This window comes from Zootoca vivipara, chromosome 8 (assembly GCF_965207765.1).
Source record: "Zootoca vivipara chromosome 8, rZooViv2.hap1.1, whole genome shotgun sequence".
NCBI classification, from domain to species: Eukaryota; Metazoa; Chordata; class Lepidosauria; order Squamata; family Lacertidae; genus Zootoca; species Zootoca vivipara.
The window spans coordinates 9,869,203-9,887,139 of NC_142591.1; the positions used below are offsets into that span (position 1 = coordinate 9,869,203).

The 17,937-nt window shown below is 43.5% G+C and overlaps 1 protein-coding gene across 3 annotated transcripts in view; it reads left to right on the top strand.

Annotated features, from left to right (window-relative positions):
- The first annotated feature begins 1,520 nt into the window (after nt 1–1,520).
- The window catches only part of SLC12A7 (solute carrier family 12 member 7), a 95,237-nt gene continuing 78,820 nt past the window's right edge, over nt 1,521–17,937 (top strand). The window contains exons 1-2 of one of the 3 annotated variants that reach the window (XM_088676207.1): nt 1,762–1,933; nt 2,550–2,643. In XM_088676207.1, coding sequence (XP_088532333.1) covers nt 1,907–1,933; nt 2,550–2,643 — 121 coding nt within the window. In that variant the 5' untranslated portion in view covers nt 1,762–1,906. Of the gene's footprint in view, nt 1,934–2,549; nt 2,644–17,937 lie in introns of all 3 variants that reach the window. The other 2 variants (XM_060278058.2, XM_088676208.1) reach the window with 2 other exon arrangements.

Below are 17,937 nucleotides of genomic sequence, written 5' to 3' on the forward strand. Positions count from 1 at the left end.
TGTATCAAACTCTGAGCAACATGTGCAGATTCTACAGTACAAACCACGAATGAAAAAACTGCTGCTGGTATCATTATCTTAACTCGGAGCACTTGAAAATGTTCCAGCAGCCAAGTCAGTTTTAGAAGGGCTGTTGTTTTATGTTTAAAGATTATGGCTTTCAGTGTGTACTCTCCTGCCCACTTTTCTGTGTAACAGGACATCTGACCTTCACTCAGTTATTGAGACTGGGTCTCTTAAAAAAACACAAATATAAATAAACCTTCAGTTGCTGCAAGCCTAAAAGCTATTGAGTCTTATCACCTATGTGCTACTTGCTAGCTTCTGTTTTAACCCTTCCACTCTCTGGTAAGGCAGTGGAGTTGATCCTCACTATTACTCCTTGCTGGCTGTCACACACAACTATGCTATTCTGTTAAGGGTATTTGTAGCCTTCTTATGGCTTAGGGGATTCCATAATCTTTATGTTTTGCTGCCCTGAGACTTATGGGTATAGGGCGGTATACAAATTTAATATATAATAATTTAATAATAATAAATAACCTGTTTGCTTTCTTGTGCTTTTGGAAGCCACACTTCGCTTCTAGTCTCTATTTGTATTGCGGAACTGATGCATATCATTGCTGTTTTCTTGCTGATATTTTAATTGCCCTGTATTTTATTGATACGGATTTCCTTGTTGTCTGGAAACAGTTTCGAAGTCATATCTGGAAGAAATCATATAAAAACCTTAAACAAGCAAATACTGTGGAACACTGCATGGTGACTAGCACTAAATGCGGGGCGTGGAGCGAGGCTTTGCCACAGAAAAGCCACAATGAAGAACCTACTTCCAGCTTCTTACTTTCCATGAGGATGCTGAGTCACTGGGTTTTACAGATCACCTTTAACTGCTGCATCAATAAACAACAGTAACATCTCTGACCTGAGATAATTACCTTTAGCTGCTCTGTCGATGAAAAATATGAGCATCTCTGAACTGTGTTATTATTATCTAACGAGGGGGGAGAGATGCACTCCATATGGTCCCAAACGCATGTATCCTTTGCTGCTTTTGATGCCCCCATACAAAACCTCTCACATTTGTTGAATCAAGTCAAGGTGTGCATGTGTGTGTTTGTAGGGGTGTGTGTGTTTTGAATCAAATAAAGGGGGTGTTGAATAAACTCAAGGACTGTGTGTGTGTGTGTTGAATCAAGTCAAGGGGTGTGTGTGTATTTGTAGGGGGGGTGATGGATCAAATAAAGGGGTGGGGTGTTGAATAAATTCAAGGGCGCTCTGTGTGTGTGTGCTGAATCAAGCCAAGGGGTGTGTGTTTTTGTTTGTGGGCCAGTAAAGGGGTGTTGAAGAGGAGGTGTGTGGGTGTGTGTGCCAGTAAAGGGGTGTTGAAGAGGAGGTGTGTGTGTGTGTTGGGGCAGCCCTGGGCTCCATCTGCCCCTCGCCTACGCCGCGTTCAACAAAGAGCCGCTGAAGGCAGCGAGTCTCTTCCCGCCTTTCCCCTCTGAGGCAAAGGCTCCCCTCACGTGAGGCGCGGCTCCTGCCTGGCAGCTACCGAGCTCCCTGCGGCCGCAACAGCAGCGCCGGCGCTTGAGGGGGCCGGCCGAGGAAAGAGAGGCGGAGGTGTGGGGGAAAGAGCCGCAAACTCTTCCCGCCGCAGCGGCTCCTAACGCGGGTGGGCGGGGAAGGAGGGCGGCGGCGGCCGTGTGAGGCTCGGCACGGCGGGACCCGGCCGGGGAGCCTCGGCTAGAGCGAGTTGCCATGCCCACCAACTTCACGGTGGTGCCGGTGGAGGCGCCCGGCGGCGGTGAAGAGGGCCCCGGCGCCCAAGCGGGGCAGCAGCCGGAGCACGCGGCGGAGGAGCCGGGCGGGGGGCCCCTTGGGCGGCCGCAAGAAGCGCCACTCGAGAATGGCCGCGTGGAGCCCGGGAGCCGAGGCGAGTGGTCGCGCGTGGGTCTCGGGCTGTGTGTGTATGGTTCTCATTGCTGTGTCCCCCGCCCCACCCGTGTGGGTGGCATATGCGTGTTACAAGGAGGTGAATGGAAGTGTGTGTGGGGTCGTGTGTATGTCCAGGGGAGGGGGCACTTCCATCCCTCCTCAGGACATTTTTAACCTCCTGTGGGCGCAGGTGGGTTTAAGGGGAAGAGGCGGCAAACTTCGGTTTCGCCCACACTCCCGGAAGGAACTGGAGGAATCTGGGTGTCAACTACGAACCCATATCTAGTGTATCCATGATTTCCTTTTGTGGGGTGGGGAGGCTACCAAACGCGGGGTTCGCGCTGCAAAACTTTGGAAAAGACCGAAAGCTTCGTCGCTCGTAGTTAATGAAGCTAGGAACTGTGGGCGGGAGGAGGGGGGGAGCCTGGCTTTGTTCATTTTTTAAAAAAATTATTATTTCCCAGCACGTGTGCATGCAGGTAAATTGTGGAGAACTCGAACATATAATAATACCCCGGGGAACCTGCGAGCCCCCCCCCCCGGCAGGTTGTCCTGGCGAAAGTTCCGTCGTGGGGATTTGCAACTCCCATTGTTTGCTCTCGCCGGTCCCACAGGTGGCCTTTCCCTCTCCTGGCAGCGGATGGAAACAAGGAGGAGCTTCGCCAAGCTGGGCGTTTCCGGCGCTTGCTTTGGTCAAAACGAGCCACGGTATTGTGCATTTTCTCTGGAAAGCGAAGCCCCGTTTCTTATAGCTCCACCTCCATAAGCATGTTTCTTAAGGGAGCACTATCAGTTAACAGTTGAGAAAGGTTAGGAAGCAGAAAGCAAAGTTATTTTTTTGGGGTGGGGGGGAGAAATTAGAGGAGTACAGTATAGGCAAGGTAAATCAGTATGTTTCTGGAGTGCACCATGTCAGGTTGCAGTGGGAAAGAGGTGCTGTGTTTTTGAATATTCCCATATGTAAAAGACATGTTTACATATGGCACCCATCTGTCTGAGTCAGTGGAGGTGCAGTGCGCCTTTGGGGGTGAAGCTAAACCATTGGGAGAGTTGCAGCACCTGCTGTGGCTCTAGAGACAGATATGGGAGAGACATGTTTTGTTTCAGTTGGGACAAATGAAGGCGTCCGGTTGTGCTGCTGCAGGTGCACCATGGTGTTTCCTCTCTCTGCGCTCCTCCCAGTGGTCATTTCTCCTCTGGCCACTGCTCTGGAAACATGACCTGACTGTCTGCAGGCACTGCTGTCATCTGCAAGGGATTCCCACATGGTGGGGTTAATGTTTCCAGCCTTCATGTCATGTTTGCAGGCATCTTTGTAACATAGAGTTGGTCTGCAAACGGGCCTGGTGCTTGAATGCAGAAAGGTTTCTCACTGATATGCTACTTCTGGGAGCTTTTTCCTTCTGGGGTAAACCTTGTGGGGATGTTCCAAAATAGGCCCTCACCTGCAGTCTTAAGTAGTATTGTGTAGAATGTATTCTATTCTATCATTTATGTAGACAACTGTATATATGTTGTGGAATGTGGTGGTAGGGTCTTGAGGGGTGTGCCGCTTCATAAATTTTGAACGATTCCCAGTATTTAAAAATAACTCATTGCAAGTAGAAAACTAGCACTTCAGGGGGAAAGGTTCTAGCCCAGTTCCATCTGTGCTGTGCTAGTTTTCTTCTATATAGTTTTAAAATGTAATTCCTCAGTTTTAGTGTGAAGTGGTGCAGTCCATTCTACCAGTATTTCATTGCCAATATCTTCTGCATGCTTAAATCCAGCCTGAACAAATGACTGAGACTGCATACACATTATACTTTAAAAGCACATTTGAAGCACATTACCTCCTAAAAGAATTCTGGGCACGGTAGTTTACCTTCCACAGAGTTACAATGACCAGCAACCCTCAACAGACCAGTGCCCATAATTCTTGCGCTTTAAAGGTATAGTGTGTATGCAGCTTAAGTTTGATGCTTAGTGTGGCTGAAGAGGAATGACAGGTGTTCTGCAGACAAAGGAACTGAAGGTGCAAAAAAGCTGAGGGGAAAAGAGGAGGACAAGAGTGGACAAGTTTGAAAGAAACACCCATGCAAGTCTAGAATTTTTTTTTTACCTAACTTTCTCCAAAAGGACAAAGTGAGAGAACAGACAAAAATAAAAGCAATAGGATTGGATATGAAGTAGTTTGAACAATTGGCCTGAAAGTAATGTGGAAAAGCAATATGTTCACAAAAAATTGGGATGGAGCTGGGCATGGCATCTGCTGAAGGCAATTATTGTACCATATGACTCATCCTATTGACTTATATTGCATTAGTAGCTCCCTGGTGCTTGCACTTCGACTACACATACTTGAAGTATATGTGAATAATTCTGGTATGCTTGCCAGCTGATTCCTTTGTAGTTTGGTTGGTTGATCATTCTTCAGTGTAAGCCTAACATAAAGAGATAGCTGGAGAATTCTCCTGACTGTTTTAAGGAGATAGCTGGAGAATTCTCCTGACTGTTTTAAGGAGATAATCTTGGAACCTAGATAAAATGACATCCTCCAGCAGATGGGAGAGGGCAGATGGGTGTGACAAACAACAGCTGGTAGTTTGGGAAAGGGAGAAGAGATATGTGAGTTTGCTGAGCACACATTGTGAATGCAGGGCATCACTCGTAAAGATCTGATGTGATTCTTCTGTCTTTCTGGAGTGCTGTGTTGCCAGTATATGCTGTGCTTCTATATTTGTAAATATTATGTACACCAGAAGGGTCCAGATTGCACTCGCCCAAAGTACAGTGGTACCTTGGTAGTCAAACGCCTTTGTTGTTGAACAAATCGACTCCTGAACCCTGCAAACCTGGAAGTGAGTGTTCTGATTTGCAAACGTTTGACACAGCTTCTGATCGAGTGCAGGAAGCTCTTGCAGCCAATCGAAAGCCGCACCTTGGTTTTCGAATCGTTCTGGGAATCAAACCTGGAACGGATTATGTTCGACAACCAAGGTACCACTGTATTAAAAAAAAACCTGACATTGCTGTTCCTGAGGGAATTGGAGAGTATATGGTGCAATCTTATGCCTGCTTACCTGAGGAATCCTGAGGAAACATGTAGAAGGTTACACTGTAAGTATTTATATCAAAGGATTTCACATTCATCTCAAGCATTCTTACAGCAGCTCTGTCAGGGATTGTGAAGAACAAACACTGAAGGAATTTGTAGCGTTATTAAAGTAACAAATGTAGTTCAGTGTAAGAAAGTGTGAAGGGATGCACATTGGAGAAGAAAATCCTAACTTAACAAATACGCTAGTGGGGTCTGAACTGTCAGCGACTGACCAGGATACAAGACCTCAGGGTCATGATGGATAACTTATAATAATAAATTTTATTTATACCCCGCCCTCCCCAGCCAAGGCCAGGCTCAGGGCGGCTAACACCGGATATAAAACAGCTGATTGAATTACAACATAAGAACAAAATTAAAGAAACATTAAAATTAAAATGCAGCCTCATGCGGAAGGAAAAGGAAAATGGGGGAGGGAATTAGGTTGGCTCCAGGCCAAAAGCCAGGCGGAACAACTCTGTCTTATAGGCCCTGCGGAAAGAAATCAGGTCCCGCAGGGCCGTGGTCTCAGGAGACAGAGCTTTCCACCAGTTCGGAGCCAATGTTGAGAAGGCCCTGGTTCTAGTTGAGACTAATCTGATTTCCTTCGGGCCCGGGACCTCTAAGGTGTTACTATTTATGGACCTTAATGTTAACCCAGTATGCTACAGTTGTGAAAAGGTTACCGGTAATTCTATGCTGGGGATCATTAGGAAAAGGATTGAAAATAAAACCACAAATATAATGTTATTATGGGTATATATGGTGAGACTACACTTGAAATACTGTCTGCAGTTCTTATAATTGCAACTCATAAAAGAAATTGTTGCGCTAGAAAAAGTCCAGAAAAAGGGTAACGAAAATTATCAAAGGGCTAGAGCAACTTCCTATGAGGAAAGATTACAATATTTGTGATTTCTTTGTTTAGAAAAAAAAGGGTGAGTGACATTTCAGAGGTGGATACAATTATGCATGATTTGTGGAGAAAGAGTAGTTTTTCTTCCTCTCTTATAACTCTAGAACCCAGGGTCATCCAATGACACTGCAAGTTGAAAGTTTAGGACAGGCAAAAGGGAGGACTTCCTCACACAGTGCAGTGGAATTTGCTGCTACAAAATGTAATGATGACCACCAACCTGGATGTCTTTAAAAGGGGATTGGCATATTGATGGAGGATATGGCTATTGATTGCTACTGGCCATAATGACTGTGTACTAACTTCAGTGTCAGAGACTGAATACCAGTTGCTGAAAATCACAACTCTGCTCAGGTCCCATTCTGGTCTTTTTGCTGCCACCACTGTGCTGTCTCTGTTGTAATGATTGTTGATGGTATCTGTCTAATGATGAATTATTATTTGCATTACAGTACAGTTGTAAAAATGGGTAGAGAGAGGGGCTGAAAGGGAACTTTATAGAAGTGTCTAGCCCAGGCACAGGCAAGCTCTACCCTCCAGATGTTTTTGGACTACAACTCCCATCATCCCTGACCACTGGTCCGGTTAGCTAGGGATGATGGGAGTTGTAGTCCCAAAACATCTGGAGGGCAGAGTTTGCCTATGCCTGGTCTAGCCAGAGAACAGCAAAATACTGAATAAACAACCAACCACTGATTGTTATCATTGCAAAAAGATCAGACTCTCCCAACATGCTAACAAGAGGCAGGGTATGATGGGATTTGTCAACTTGAGTGCCTGCCTCTTTCCTTTTATTCTATTCCTGTTACAGTATTTGTGCTTACTTCTGGTATTGGAGGAGAAAAGCCCCTGAGAAGACAGATTGTGAGAAAGAAAGTCATGGTGAAGGGAGATTTTAGCATCCTCAACCCACACTCCTTTTGTTCTGAATATTGTCCAGAGTTTAACCAAATGGAGATGTTAGTGTCATGTCTGGTTTGGCTTTCAATCTATTGCAGAATGCCATCAATGTTAACAGGAAATTGCACAGATCAGGGAGAGTCTGATCTTTTTGCAATGATAACAATCAGTGGTTGGTTGTTTATTCAGTATTCTCACTCAGATTCTGTTTAGGTCACTGCTACTTGTGTCTTTTATATCTCTTCCTTCCTTTTCTCTGTTTATCTTTCCCCTTGTCTTTGTTCCTTTTTCTTTTGTGTTTCCTACCTGCAAGAGTTCCTATCTCCCTGTGGGTTCTAGGCTCATTCTTTTTTCTGTTCTACACTATCAGAACTTGGTTAGCTAGCAGTGAAGTGCTGCAATTAAAATTTATAGATGAAAATTTCAAGTACAGTGATATAAAGATACTATTTTATGACATTTTTGTTGGCCCTAATAAAGGCATCACCTGATTGTGAAATACACATAGAGGTCATTTTTGAACTGTCCTCACACTTGTGGCTTTTGCTTGGTTTATATCAGGACTATTCTGTTTTTGATTTTGTTTTTTTGAGGGGGGGGGAGTTTAGAATATTTGTAATCTGAATATGTTCTCAGGATTATACGAAATATACAAAGCAGGAGGATCAGACCTACAGGTTTAGAGACTCCTGAAAGTACTGGAGTAGAGTGGAGGTAGAAATAAACACATCAGTAAACCTAAGAAAAAGAAAAAGGTTGGATAGAAAGTGAGAAACGGTCCCTTCTCATCTTCAGAATGTTTGTTTTATTAATTAATCGTATTAATTTGAGCCTTGTTCATATGTAGAAGGCCAACTCAGATTTTGTGATGGGTTTTAGAAGTTGTTGGAGTGCTCCCATCCCATTATTGTAAAAAGTGCAACATGCAAGGCAGGCAGGGAGAGGGGAAAACAGCCCTGCATTTGCAAGCTTCTGTGCTGAAATGTTGAAGAGAAATAGGCATTACTTTTCATCTGTATTGGGGGATGTTATATGATAATGGCAGTTATAATTCTATATGCTAAATACTGAAAGGAAAGAGGAAACCCCAGAATTGAGAGCTGGAAAAAATAAATAATACAAATATGCAATTGTTGGTATAAACCAACTCATTACATCAGAACCAAGGAAGGGTGCTATTTCAGTGACTGAGAAACAAGGAAATATATGTACATGGTTGGTGGTAATTAAGGTCATCAGTTCTTAAATTAGTTTTAGATGTTTTATTGTTTTTAGGTTTTTTAAACAGTTTTTCAATGTTCTAAATAGGTTTTTATTTTATTTTTAATTGTGCTTTTACTCACAGAAATGTGTCATCTTTGGGAGGAATGGTAGTATATAAATCTAATAAATAAATACCTGTAAATATTACCCTAAATCCAGCACAGAAGCCCACTGATTTCATTCAAACTCTGCTGGATTTCTGCCACTATCATTATAGTTCAATTGGTTATGTTTATTTGCATAAACCCAATACATGTGCAGCATTGGCATGTAATCACACAAGAAAAATGTTGTGGAGTTCTTGTAGACAGTACTGTACTGGAAAATCCCACCCTTGCAGTATAGGAGCAAGTGGGAATTGACAGGCAATGGTGAGGAACCTGTCTTTGCTTACTGACTAGCCACAAATCTCCCTGCAGTCTGGGAGTAGTGTTGGATATATTGGGATGAGCGTGTCTTGTGTGTGTTTGTGGTTGCATGTGAGTTGTGAAGATACAGCTAGTGTGACTGTCCTGTATTAGTCAGTAAATAATTTGAAATACTGTTCAGTTTTTTTAAGGGTTGTTGCCTGTCTCTGAGCTCAGGATATGCCATAGATTAGATTTCAATGTAAGAATATACTTGCCACATCAGACCAGTGGCACTTCTAGTTTAGCATTTTGTTTCCAACAATGGCCAGCTAGATGCTTCTGAGAATCCCATAGGTTGTGCACGAAGGCAGGCACCAGTCTGCCTTCATGTTTTGCCCCTCAGCAACTTGTTTTTGGAGACCTGATGCCTCTGAACTGCAGGTGGTCTTTCATAGACTACTAAACTAGGAATATGAGGAACTACTTTTAAATCCGCCTAAGCCAGTGGTTACTATGACATCTTGTTGCAGCAGATTGCATTAATTGGTTATGTGTTGTGTGAAGAAATACTTCCTTTTCTTCACTGAATTTATTTTTAGCCCAATGTGTATTACTTTATACTTGCTTACAACTTCTTTTGAGGAGGAAAGAGTTCTGGTGCTTTGTCCTTCTTCTCCCTCCATTTCTCAAGAACCATGTCTTCTTAAGAGTAAGTGGCACCACACAATCTGCTTTTTACTACTTTCCAGTTTCTTATATTTTGTAACTCCCCTCATGAGTTCCAGCTGCTCACCTTGAGCTACTACTACTCCAGTCTGACAACTTGTGTAGACCTCTTTGTCCTTTCATGCCCCCAATACTCCTGCCTTAGCCCTCTTTGCTTGCCTTTAGACTCACTTCTCACCTCTTGCAGGAGGAGGCTGAGTGCAGGGACTGCGGTAATTTCCCATTGCTCAGTTTGGCAGCCTTGATAACAAACTTTTTTCCCTTTTCAAGTGGTCTGATCAAGTGCTCCTGAAGATACATAGAATCATAGAATCATAGAGTTGGAAGAGACCACAAGGGCCATCCAGTCCAACCCCCTGCCAAGCAGGAAACACAAGATACAAATCGGAGTGCATGGAATTAAGATTAAGACCCCTGGTTTTGCTGCAGCTGACACTTTGGCTGTTCAAGGGCTGTTTCTCCTAGCCTTCTCCATGCCTATACCACAGCAATTCAGTTCCATGCAAGTTTACTTGTTCCTTGTTTTAAGAGCTTCTTTGTGGTGTCCAGGATTCTCTGTGTTGCTACAACTGTACATATCTTCTTTTTAAAAGATTATGGAACTTGAAAAGCAGAAGAGACCTAATTGGGCCCCATTGATATTTTAGATCATGTAGAAATGAGATTATTCCTTTGTATTTCTGTGATCTTATAAGGAAACATGCTAAACCCTTTCAGTAAACCCTTTTCAAGTGTACCTTGACTAAGAAGAAAAGCAAGCTCTTCAATTTCTGTGTACAAATAAATTCTAGAAAATATATTTTTGAAAAAGATGGGCATTTTGATCTGTGTGCAGGATATTTACAGTGTCTGCCTAGATAATAATTTTGGTTTGGTTATATAAGTTGAGGTTTGTTTATCGTTTTAAATTGATTTTTTTAAATTAAAAAATAACTTGGTTAGCAATGAAAACTTTTAAACTGGTCCTGAGTTCATTCAATTTTTATTGACTCAGAGAGGCAAACCTCAACAGGCTTACCAGGAGCAGAAATTGATTGCAGTATTTTATTGTAGTGAAATCTGGGAAGAATAACCAGCTTTGATTAGAGTTGTTAATTAAATTGTTTGTGATTTCAGTGAAGACCTTTGGACAAAGGTATAAGCTCAATGGTGTGGAAAGGTTTTCTTTTCAGCACTGTCCAATTGAGTGATCATATTGTTGATGTGAAATAAACTCCAGTGGTAATCAAGAGATCAAGCACTTTGAGTTTTCTGATCATGTATTTTCAGCCCATTCTAAACATATATATAGCTCAACTTCTTGTCTAGTTAAACATTCTGAATGTTTGTTTTCTTGATTATTTAATTAGCTTCTGATAGAACATAATTTGGTGGGAGTAGCTCTGGAATAGGTTGCTAAAGGACTCAATTTATGATACATACTTTTTACTGTATCTTAAAATAAATGTCTATTATCCCAGGGCAGTATCCCTCTGCAGTATAACATGGTAATAATTCAAGCTTTGGAGACAGTTAAAAAAAATTTTTTAAAAAAATAATCCATACAGAAGGTCTTTGTTTTTAGGATTTGTCTTTACAATAGACTCTTTTAATTCCATAGAGAAGAAAAAGCACAGAAGAAATTTTTCTTTACTATTGTGGGAAAGATAATTCTTTCTCTCCCCACCCTAGCTCTTAATTCTGTAACTGATATTTATTTTTTGTATTGTAACACTTCCCACATCTTCGTACTCCCTATCTGATATCCCAAAAGCCAATTCAACGACTTACAGCTGGTACTACCTCATCACAGTCAGCATTCCACTTCCTATTGGTCAGCTGCAAGATCAAAGGCCTGACAATCTTCTTGGAGCTCTTTTTCCAACAGCCAATACCCTCCTCTTCCCAGACACTTGTCTTCTGAGGAAAGGAAATGAAAGGCGGGATTACAGAATATGGGGCTGGGTTGTGTTTTGGAATGTCTCCAGGGAAGTCAAGGTAAAGGTAAAGGGACCCCTGACCATTAGGTCCAGTCGTGGCCGACTCTGGGGTTGCGCGCTCATCTCGCATTATTGGCCGAGGGAGCCGGCGTATAGCTTCCAGGTCATGTGGCCAGCATGACAAAGCCGCTTCTGGCAAACCAGAGCAGCACATGGAAACGCCGTTTACCTTCCCGCTGTAGTGGTTCCTATTTATCTACTTGCATTTTGATGTGCTTTCGAACTGCTAGGTTGGCAGGAGCTGGGACCAAGCAACGGGAGCTCACCCCGTCACAGGGATTCGAACCGCCGACCTTCTGATCAGCAAGCCCTAGGCTCAGTGGTTTAACCACAGCGCCACCTGGGTCGCCAGGGAAGTCAAGTCTACTCTTAACATTGCCTCAGTATACTAATCACATCTCATGTTTTCTCTTCATCCTCAGTGTGCTAGTGCTTCTAAGCTTTTGGAGCACACACTCTCTTTGCAGTTTAAAATCAAGACTTGGGGCTTTTAGACATGTTCAGAATATGGCCTAGCTGGAACTCCACTAAACTTAATGGAAGTTACTTCTGAGTAGACATGTAAACAGTGTGCTGCAATGTTGAGAAAGGAGGAAATAAAAGAAGGGGAAATGGTGTGGAGGGGGAGAGAATTGAGAGAAACCTAAGATAAATTTGTCAGGAGCGATTGTGGTGATGGGTGGCATATCTTATAACAAGGTGGTTGTCTCAGCTGAGGTACTTTGCTTGCCTTTAAAGTCCTTTGCTAACCTGCTCAAGCAGGACTTGTAAAAAGCTAGCAAAAGGCTTTAAAACCTTTTAAACAGTAAAAAAAATTGAGTAAAGTGTTGCAAGCTGATCATAATATAGAATAGTCCCTTTCACTTTCAGTTGTGCAATGAAAGTGGGTCAGGGTGGAGAAATTTCTGTAAAGAACAGAGGCCCCTTTAAGAATTCATCCGCACTATGTGCTACTACAGCTATGAAGTGAAGACTGGAGAGTTAGTTGAGAAAATGACCCTGTTACCAAACAGAAGTGGCAGCAGTTTTGAGCAGACCTACAGAGGGAAAATGTTAAGCACCAGCTGTTCCTTCCACCTTTTCCAAACCTGTCAGACCGCCCTCATAGTGGAGGTATTCTGTACTGGCTTCTGTACAGGGTACTTAATAAATATACAGTCAGTTCTTGAAATTCTAGCCCGGTTATAACTCTCGATTTGCACCCATTATGCACCTATTTTGGCAACCAAAAAATGAAAACAAATTGGCTTGGGGCCTGTTTATCTGTGAGATGCCCTTATCCCATATATGCCCTGTCAGCTGCTTTGATCTGCGAAACTGTCATTGCTACAGGTCTCACATAATACTTGTATTGCATTTGTAAAAACAAACAAAAAACTGATCTTTTAGTGTTGCATCACCCACTTCAGAACTCCTTGCCTACTGACATGAGGAATAGTGCCATACTGTCACAGTTCTAAATAGTAAGATTTGTTTAAAAGTTTTAGACACTGCATGGTCATTGCCTTCATGCTCTGCTTGTGAAACCTTGCACTTCCAAAATATTTGGCTGACCACAGTTAATTGGAATGTTGGGCTAGACCAGGCTTCCCCAAACTGCGGCCCTCCAGATGTTTTGGCCTACATCTCCCATGATCCCTAGCTAACAGGACCAGTGGTCAGGGAAGATGGGAACTGTAGTCCAAAACATCTGGAGGGCCAAAGTCTCGGGATGCCTGGGCTAGACAGACCTTGGACTTAATCAGGAAGACAATTCCTAGGTGTGTGCCAGAGTAGCTGTTACTCCCCACACTGCCAGTATTTCTATGCCTTTAACAAATGAGCAGCATGCAAAAATTCATAAAATGTAGCTTTTCCCAATTTGGAGATACAATGAATTAAAATGTCAGCTGCTGGGTTTCTTGTAGCTACTCAGCTGTTAAATACATGGAAACCTCTGTGTAAATAAAGGTAAAGGTACCCCTGACCATTAGGTCCAGTCGTGGACGACTGGGGTTGTGGGGCTCATCTCACTCTTTAAGCCAAGGGAGCTGGCATTTGTCCGCAGACAGCTTCCGGGTCATGGGGCCAGCATGACTAAGCCGCTTCTGGCGAACCAGAGCAGCGCACGGAAACACCGTTTGCCTTCACACTGGAGCGGTACCTATTTATTTTCTTGCACTTTTGACGTGCTTTCGAACTGCTAGGTTGGCAGGAGCTGGGACCGAGCAACAGGAGCTCACCCCGTCGCGGGGATTCGAACTGCTAACCTTCTGATTGGCAAGCCCTAGGCTCTGTGGTTTAGACCACAGCGCCACCCGCGTCCCTGTAAATAAAGGTAGTAACCGTAAAAACTAGCAAGACAATAGTAGTGACAAATGCATATATCTGCATTCGGACAGTGGAGGAAAATAATTCTGCAGAGTTTATGACCTTTATTCTGACAAAGGCAGCTAGAAATAACCTGTTCACAACATAGATAATGAGATAATGACCTCATGTACAAAGGATCCAGCATTACCAGCTGAGTCATTTTACCTGGCAAGGCTACTTTTAGATGTGGTAATAATTGACATCAGATGTTCTATTAAATACAATTTCCTTAATCTTTTTCAATAAGGAAAGTCATTTGTGTGTATTAGGAACCCAGCAGCTAAGTCTGGATTGGTGTCAGTTAGAGGCCAGAGGTTAGGACAGAAACACTAGCTAGGCTTCACAAACAACTTCTTCCTTGCGGGTGTGGATTTTGAATGATGCTGGCCAATAAAAATGGGATGAAGAAGAACCTCTGGGAAGGAGGTGGAACACACAAGGCCAAATGGTCCAAGGCAATTTTGGTGCCTGAGCTGTGTAATCAAAACAGTACTCCCAATGTAAGGGCACATTGTGAAATCTGAAGAGTAGGATTTCAAGACACCTGGTTTCAGTTTGTTAGTTGTGTCAGTGTTTGTGACAATCCATCCTTCTACGGTATGTCTGTTTTCATTATCCTTGTTTAATCTAACCTTTTCAACTGCCTAAAATGTTTTGCTGTGCTTCAAATTGATTGTTATGTAGACACTTTGTATAGTTTTGCTGGTTGTCCCCCCCTCCCCCGCCCCATGGTAGCAGTATTGTATGAATGAAATTGACATTTTGTCCCATTTCATGGTGGCTTAAACCTGCCACTTTTACATTTTGCTTAATACTTGGGCTTGCCCTGGTTTCCTCTAACCTTCTAATTCAGTTAAACACCTGCTTCTGTTTTTTACACCGCTGTGAAAAAGATAAAATAGTGAATGTTTTTTTTTAAAAAAAATGTGTCTCTTAAATTAGGCCTACAGAAATTTTGTCCTATACAAATAGCCTGCAAGCCATGTATTGTAGCCCCTGTTTTGCAGCCCTGGACCAAAACAGGTGGTCCCTGGTGAGCTGCAAGCATCACACCTGGCTTACAAATTGCATTTGACTTGATGGTTTACAAGTTGCGGTATTTCTAAATCCATGTTCGGATATTGCAAAAGTTGCCATAAAATAACCAGATTGGTAATAAACCTTTATATTAGTCAAAGAAATAGAAGTTATGTAAAATGTAAGGGATGTTAAAGGCTTAGAATCTGTATTGAAGTTTGAAATACTACATTTGGGGCCTGTTCCTCCTAGGGAGGTCAGAGCAAGTTGTTTATCCTTGCAGTAGCTTGTGAGGTAAGTTAGGATGAGGGTGTGTGTGTCTTATTCAAGGCCCACCCACTGAGTTTCATAGCAGAGAGGATTTCTATGGGCCTGGTCGAGAACTTTAGACTAGATTTGCACACGCTTTGGCCTACTGGGTTGAATACAGGCTACCTGCTATGTAAGCCCACTCAACGTGTGCTTGTTAAATTTCTACTGTCTGTCTAGGACAGCAAAACTGCATTTGAGATGCAAGATATCTGTCCAAAATGTACAGCTGTCATCGTGCAGCCCCCACTGTAGTGCTGTGTCACAATCCTGGATTAGCATGAAGTCATAGTGCAGGGAGGGGCGCAGAAGAGCAGGCAGAAGATGGAAGACTACAGAGGCATAGCTGCCAAGTTTTCCCTTTTCTCACGAGGAAGCCTATTCAGCATAATGGAATTTCCCTGAAAATAAGGGATAACTTGGCAGCTATGTTACAGAGGGAAATAGTGGTTTTAAACGACAGCAGAGGTTTGAATAAAGGAGGGTTGGAGAGGAACTGAGAGGCAAAAAGTAGTGATCCATGTGATGGTCACCTCCAGGCTTGATTATTGTAACTCGCCCTACGCGGGGCTGCCCTTGAAGCTGACCCAGAAACTCCAGCGGGTGCAGAATGCCGTGGCGAGGCTCCTTATGGGGTCCTTGCTGCGGGACCACTTCATACAGTGCTTTACCAGCTGCACTGGCTTCTGGTGGAGTACAGGGTCAGGTTTAAGGTGCTGGTTTAAAGCCCAAGCCCTATGCGACCTAGGACCCTCGTATCTACGGGACCACCTCTCTTGATATGCCCCACGGAGGACCTTAAGGTCCACAAATAACAACACTTTGGAGGTCCCGAGCCACAAGATGGTTAGATTGGTCTCAACTAGGGCCAGGGCCTTTTCAGTACTGGCCCTGACTTGGTGGAACGCTCTGTCACAAGAGACCAGGGCCCTGCAGGATTTGACATATTTCTGCAGGGCCTGCAAGACGGAGCTGTTCCGCCTGGTCTTTGGTTTGGACTCAGTCTGAGCCTTATGTTTCCCTCCCCTTATGGTTTTGATTTATGGGCTACTACTAAAATGAGGCTGCATTTTAAATTGTATTTTAACCCGTATTTTAATTAACTGTTTTTCTTTTTCTTTTACGTTTTATTGTAATTTTTTGGGTGTTAGCTGCCCTGACCCTGATTCTAGCTGTGAAGGGCAGGGTATAATAAAAATTCATTATGATGGTGATGATGATAGGAAAAAATGTCTGTCTTAAGCTTCTCCCACTTCCATACCACAGCTGCCTCATGTGTGAGAGATAAAGGATGTGGATCTCTCAAATATTTTATAGTACAGGGCGGCCCAATTTTTCATACCAAGTGGGTTGCAAGAGCTGGCATATTGGGTGTAGCACCTTAACAGCATCATCTTTTAAATATACCCAATATGCCAGCAAGTTTGGAAAACTCAGCAATGGCCAGAGGATTGGAGAAGATCAGTCTACACCCCAATTCCAAAGAAGGGCAGTGCCAAAGAATGCTCCAACTACCGCACAATTGCGCTCATTTCACACGCTAGCAAGGTTATGCTTAAAATTCTACAAGGCAGGCTTAAGCAGTATGTGGACCGAGAACTCCCAGAAGTGCAAGCTGGATTTCGAAAGGGCAGAGGAACCAGAGACCAAATAGCAAACATGCGCTGGATTATGGAGAAAGCTAGAGAGTTCCAGAAAAACATCTACTTCTGCTTCATTGACTATGCAAAAGCCTTTGACTGTGTCGACCACAGCAAACTATGGCAAGTTCTTAAAGAAATGGGAGTGCCTGATCACCTCATCTGTCTCCTGAGAAATCTCTATGTGGGACAAGAAGCTACAGTTAGAACTGGATATGGAACAACTGAGTGGTTCAAAATTGGGAAAGGAGTACGACAAGGTTGTATATTGTCTCCCTGCTTATTTAACTTATATGCAGAATTCATCATGCGAAAGGCTGGACTAGATGAATCCCAAACCGGAATTAAGATTGCCGGAAGAAATATCAACAACCTCAGATATGCAGATGACACAACCTTGATGGCAGAAAGCGAGGAGGAATTAAAGAACCTTTTAATGAGGGTGAAAGAGGAGAGCGCAAAATATGGTCTGAAGCTCAACATCAAAAAAACCAAGATCATGGCCACTGGTCCCATCACCTCCTGGCAAATAGAAGGGGAAGAAATGGAGGCAGTGAGAGATTTCACCTTCTTGGGCTCCTTGATCACTGCAGATGGTGACAGGAGTCCCGAAATTAAAAGACGCCTGCTTCTTGGGAGAAAAGCAATGACAAACCTAGACAGCATCTTAAAAAGCAGAGACATCACCTTGCTGACAAAGGTCCGTATAGTTAAAGCTATGGTTTTCCCAGTAGTGATGTATGGAAGTGAGAGCTGGACCATAAAGAAGGCTGATCGCCGAAGAATTGATGCTTTTGAATTGTGGTGCTGGAGGAGACTCTTGAGAGTCCCATGGACTGCAAGAAGATCAAACCTATCCATTCTGAAGGAAATCAGCCCTGAGTGCTCCCTGGAAGGACAGATCGTGAAGCTGAGGTTCCAATACTTTGGCCACCTCATGAGAAGAGAAGAATCCTTGGAAAAGACCCTGATGTTGGGAAAGATTGAGGGCACTAGGAGAAGGGGACGTCAGAGGACAAGATGGTTGGACAGTGTTCTTGAAGCTACGAACATGAGTTTGACCAAACTGCGGGAGGCAGTGCAAGACAGGAGTGCCTGGCGTGCTATGGTCCATGGGGTCACGAAGAGTCGGACACGACTAAACGACTAAACAACAACAACAACGGGTTGCAAGAGTACTTCAGCATAGAATCCATAGGCTGCACACTGCCTTGTCTTGTGCACATGCACAGTGTGTGTTGGGGGGGTGGGGGAGGCCAAAAATTGTTACTCTCACACTGCATTCACACAAATGGCTAAGCTATGCACAGGGCTTTAGGAAGGACACGTGAGGCTTTGGCAGGGTCCTAGAGGCCTCCCACCTCCTTCCAAAATTTGGGAAAGCAGTAATTAGATACCGGTAGCATGAGGGCTGTGGTGGTGGGCGGAGAGGATGTCAAATGTTGCCAAGCGTTGGACTTCTACAATGTAT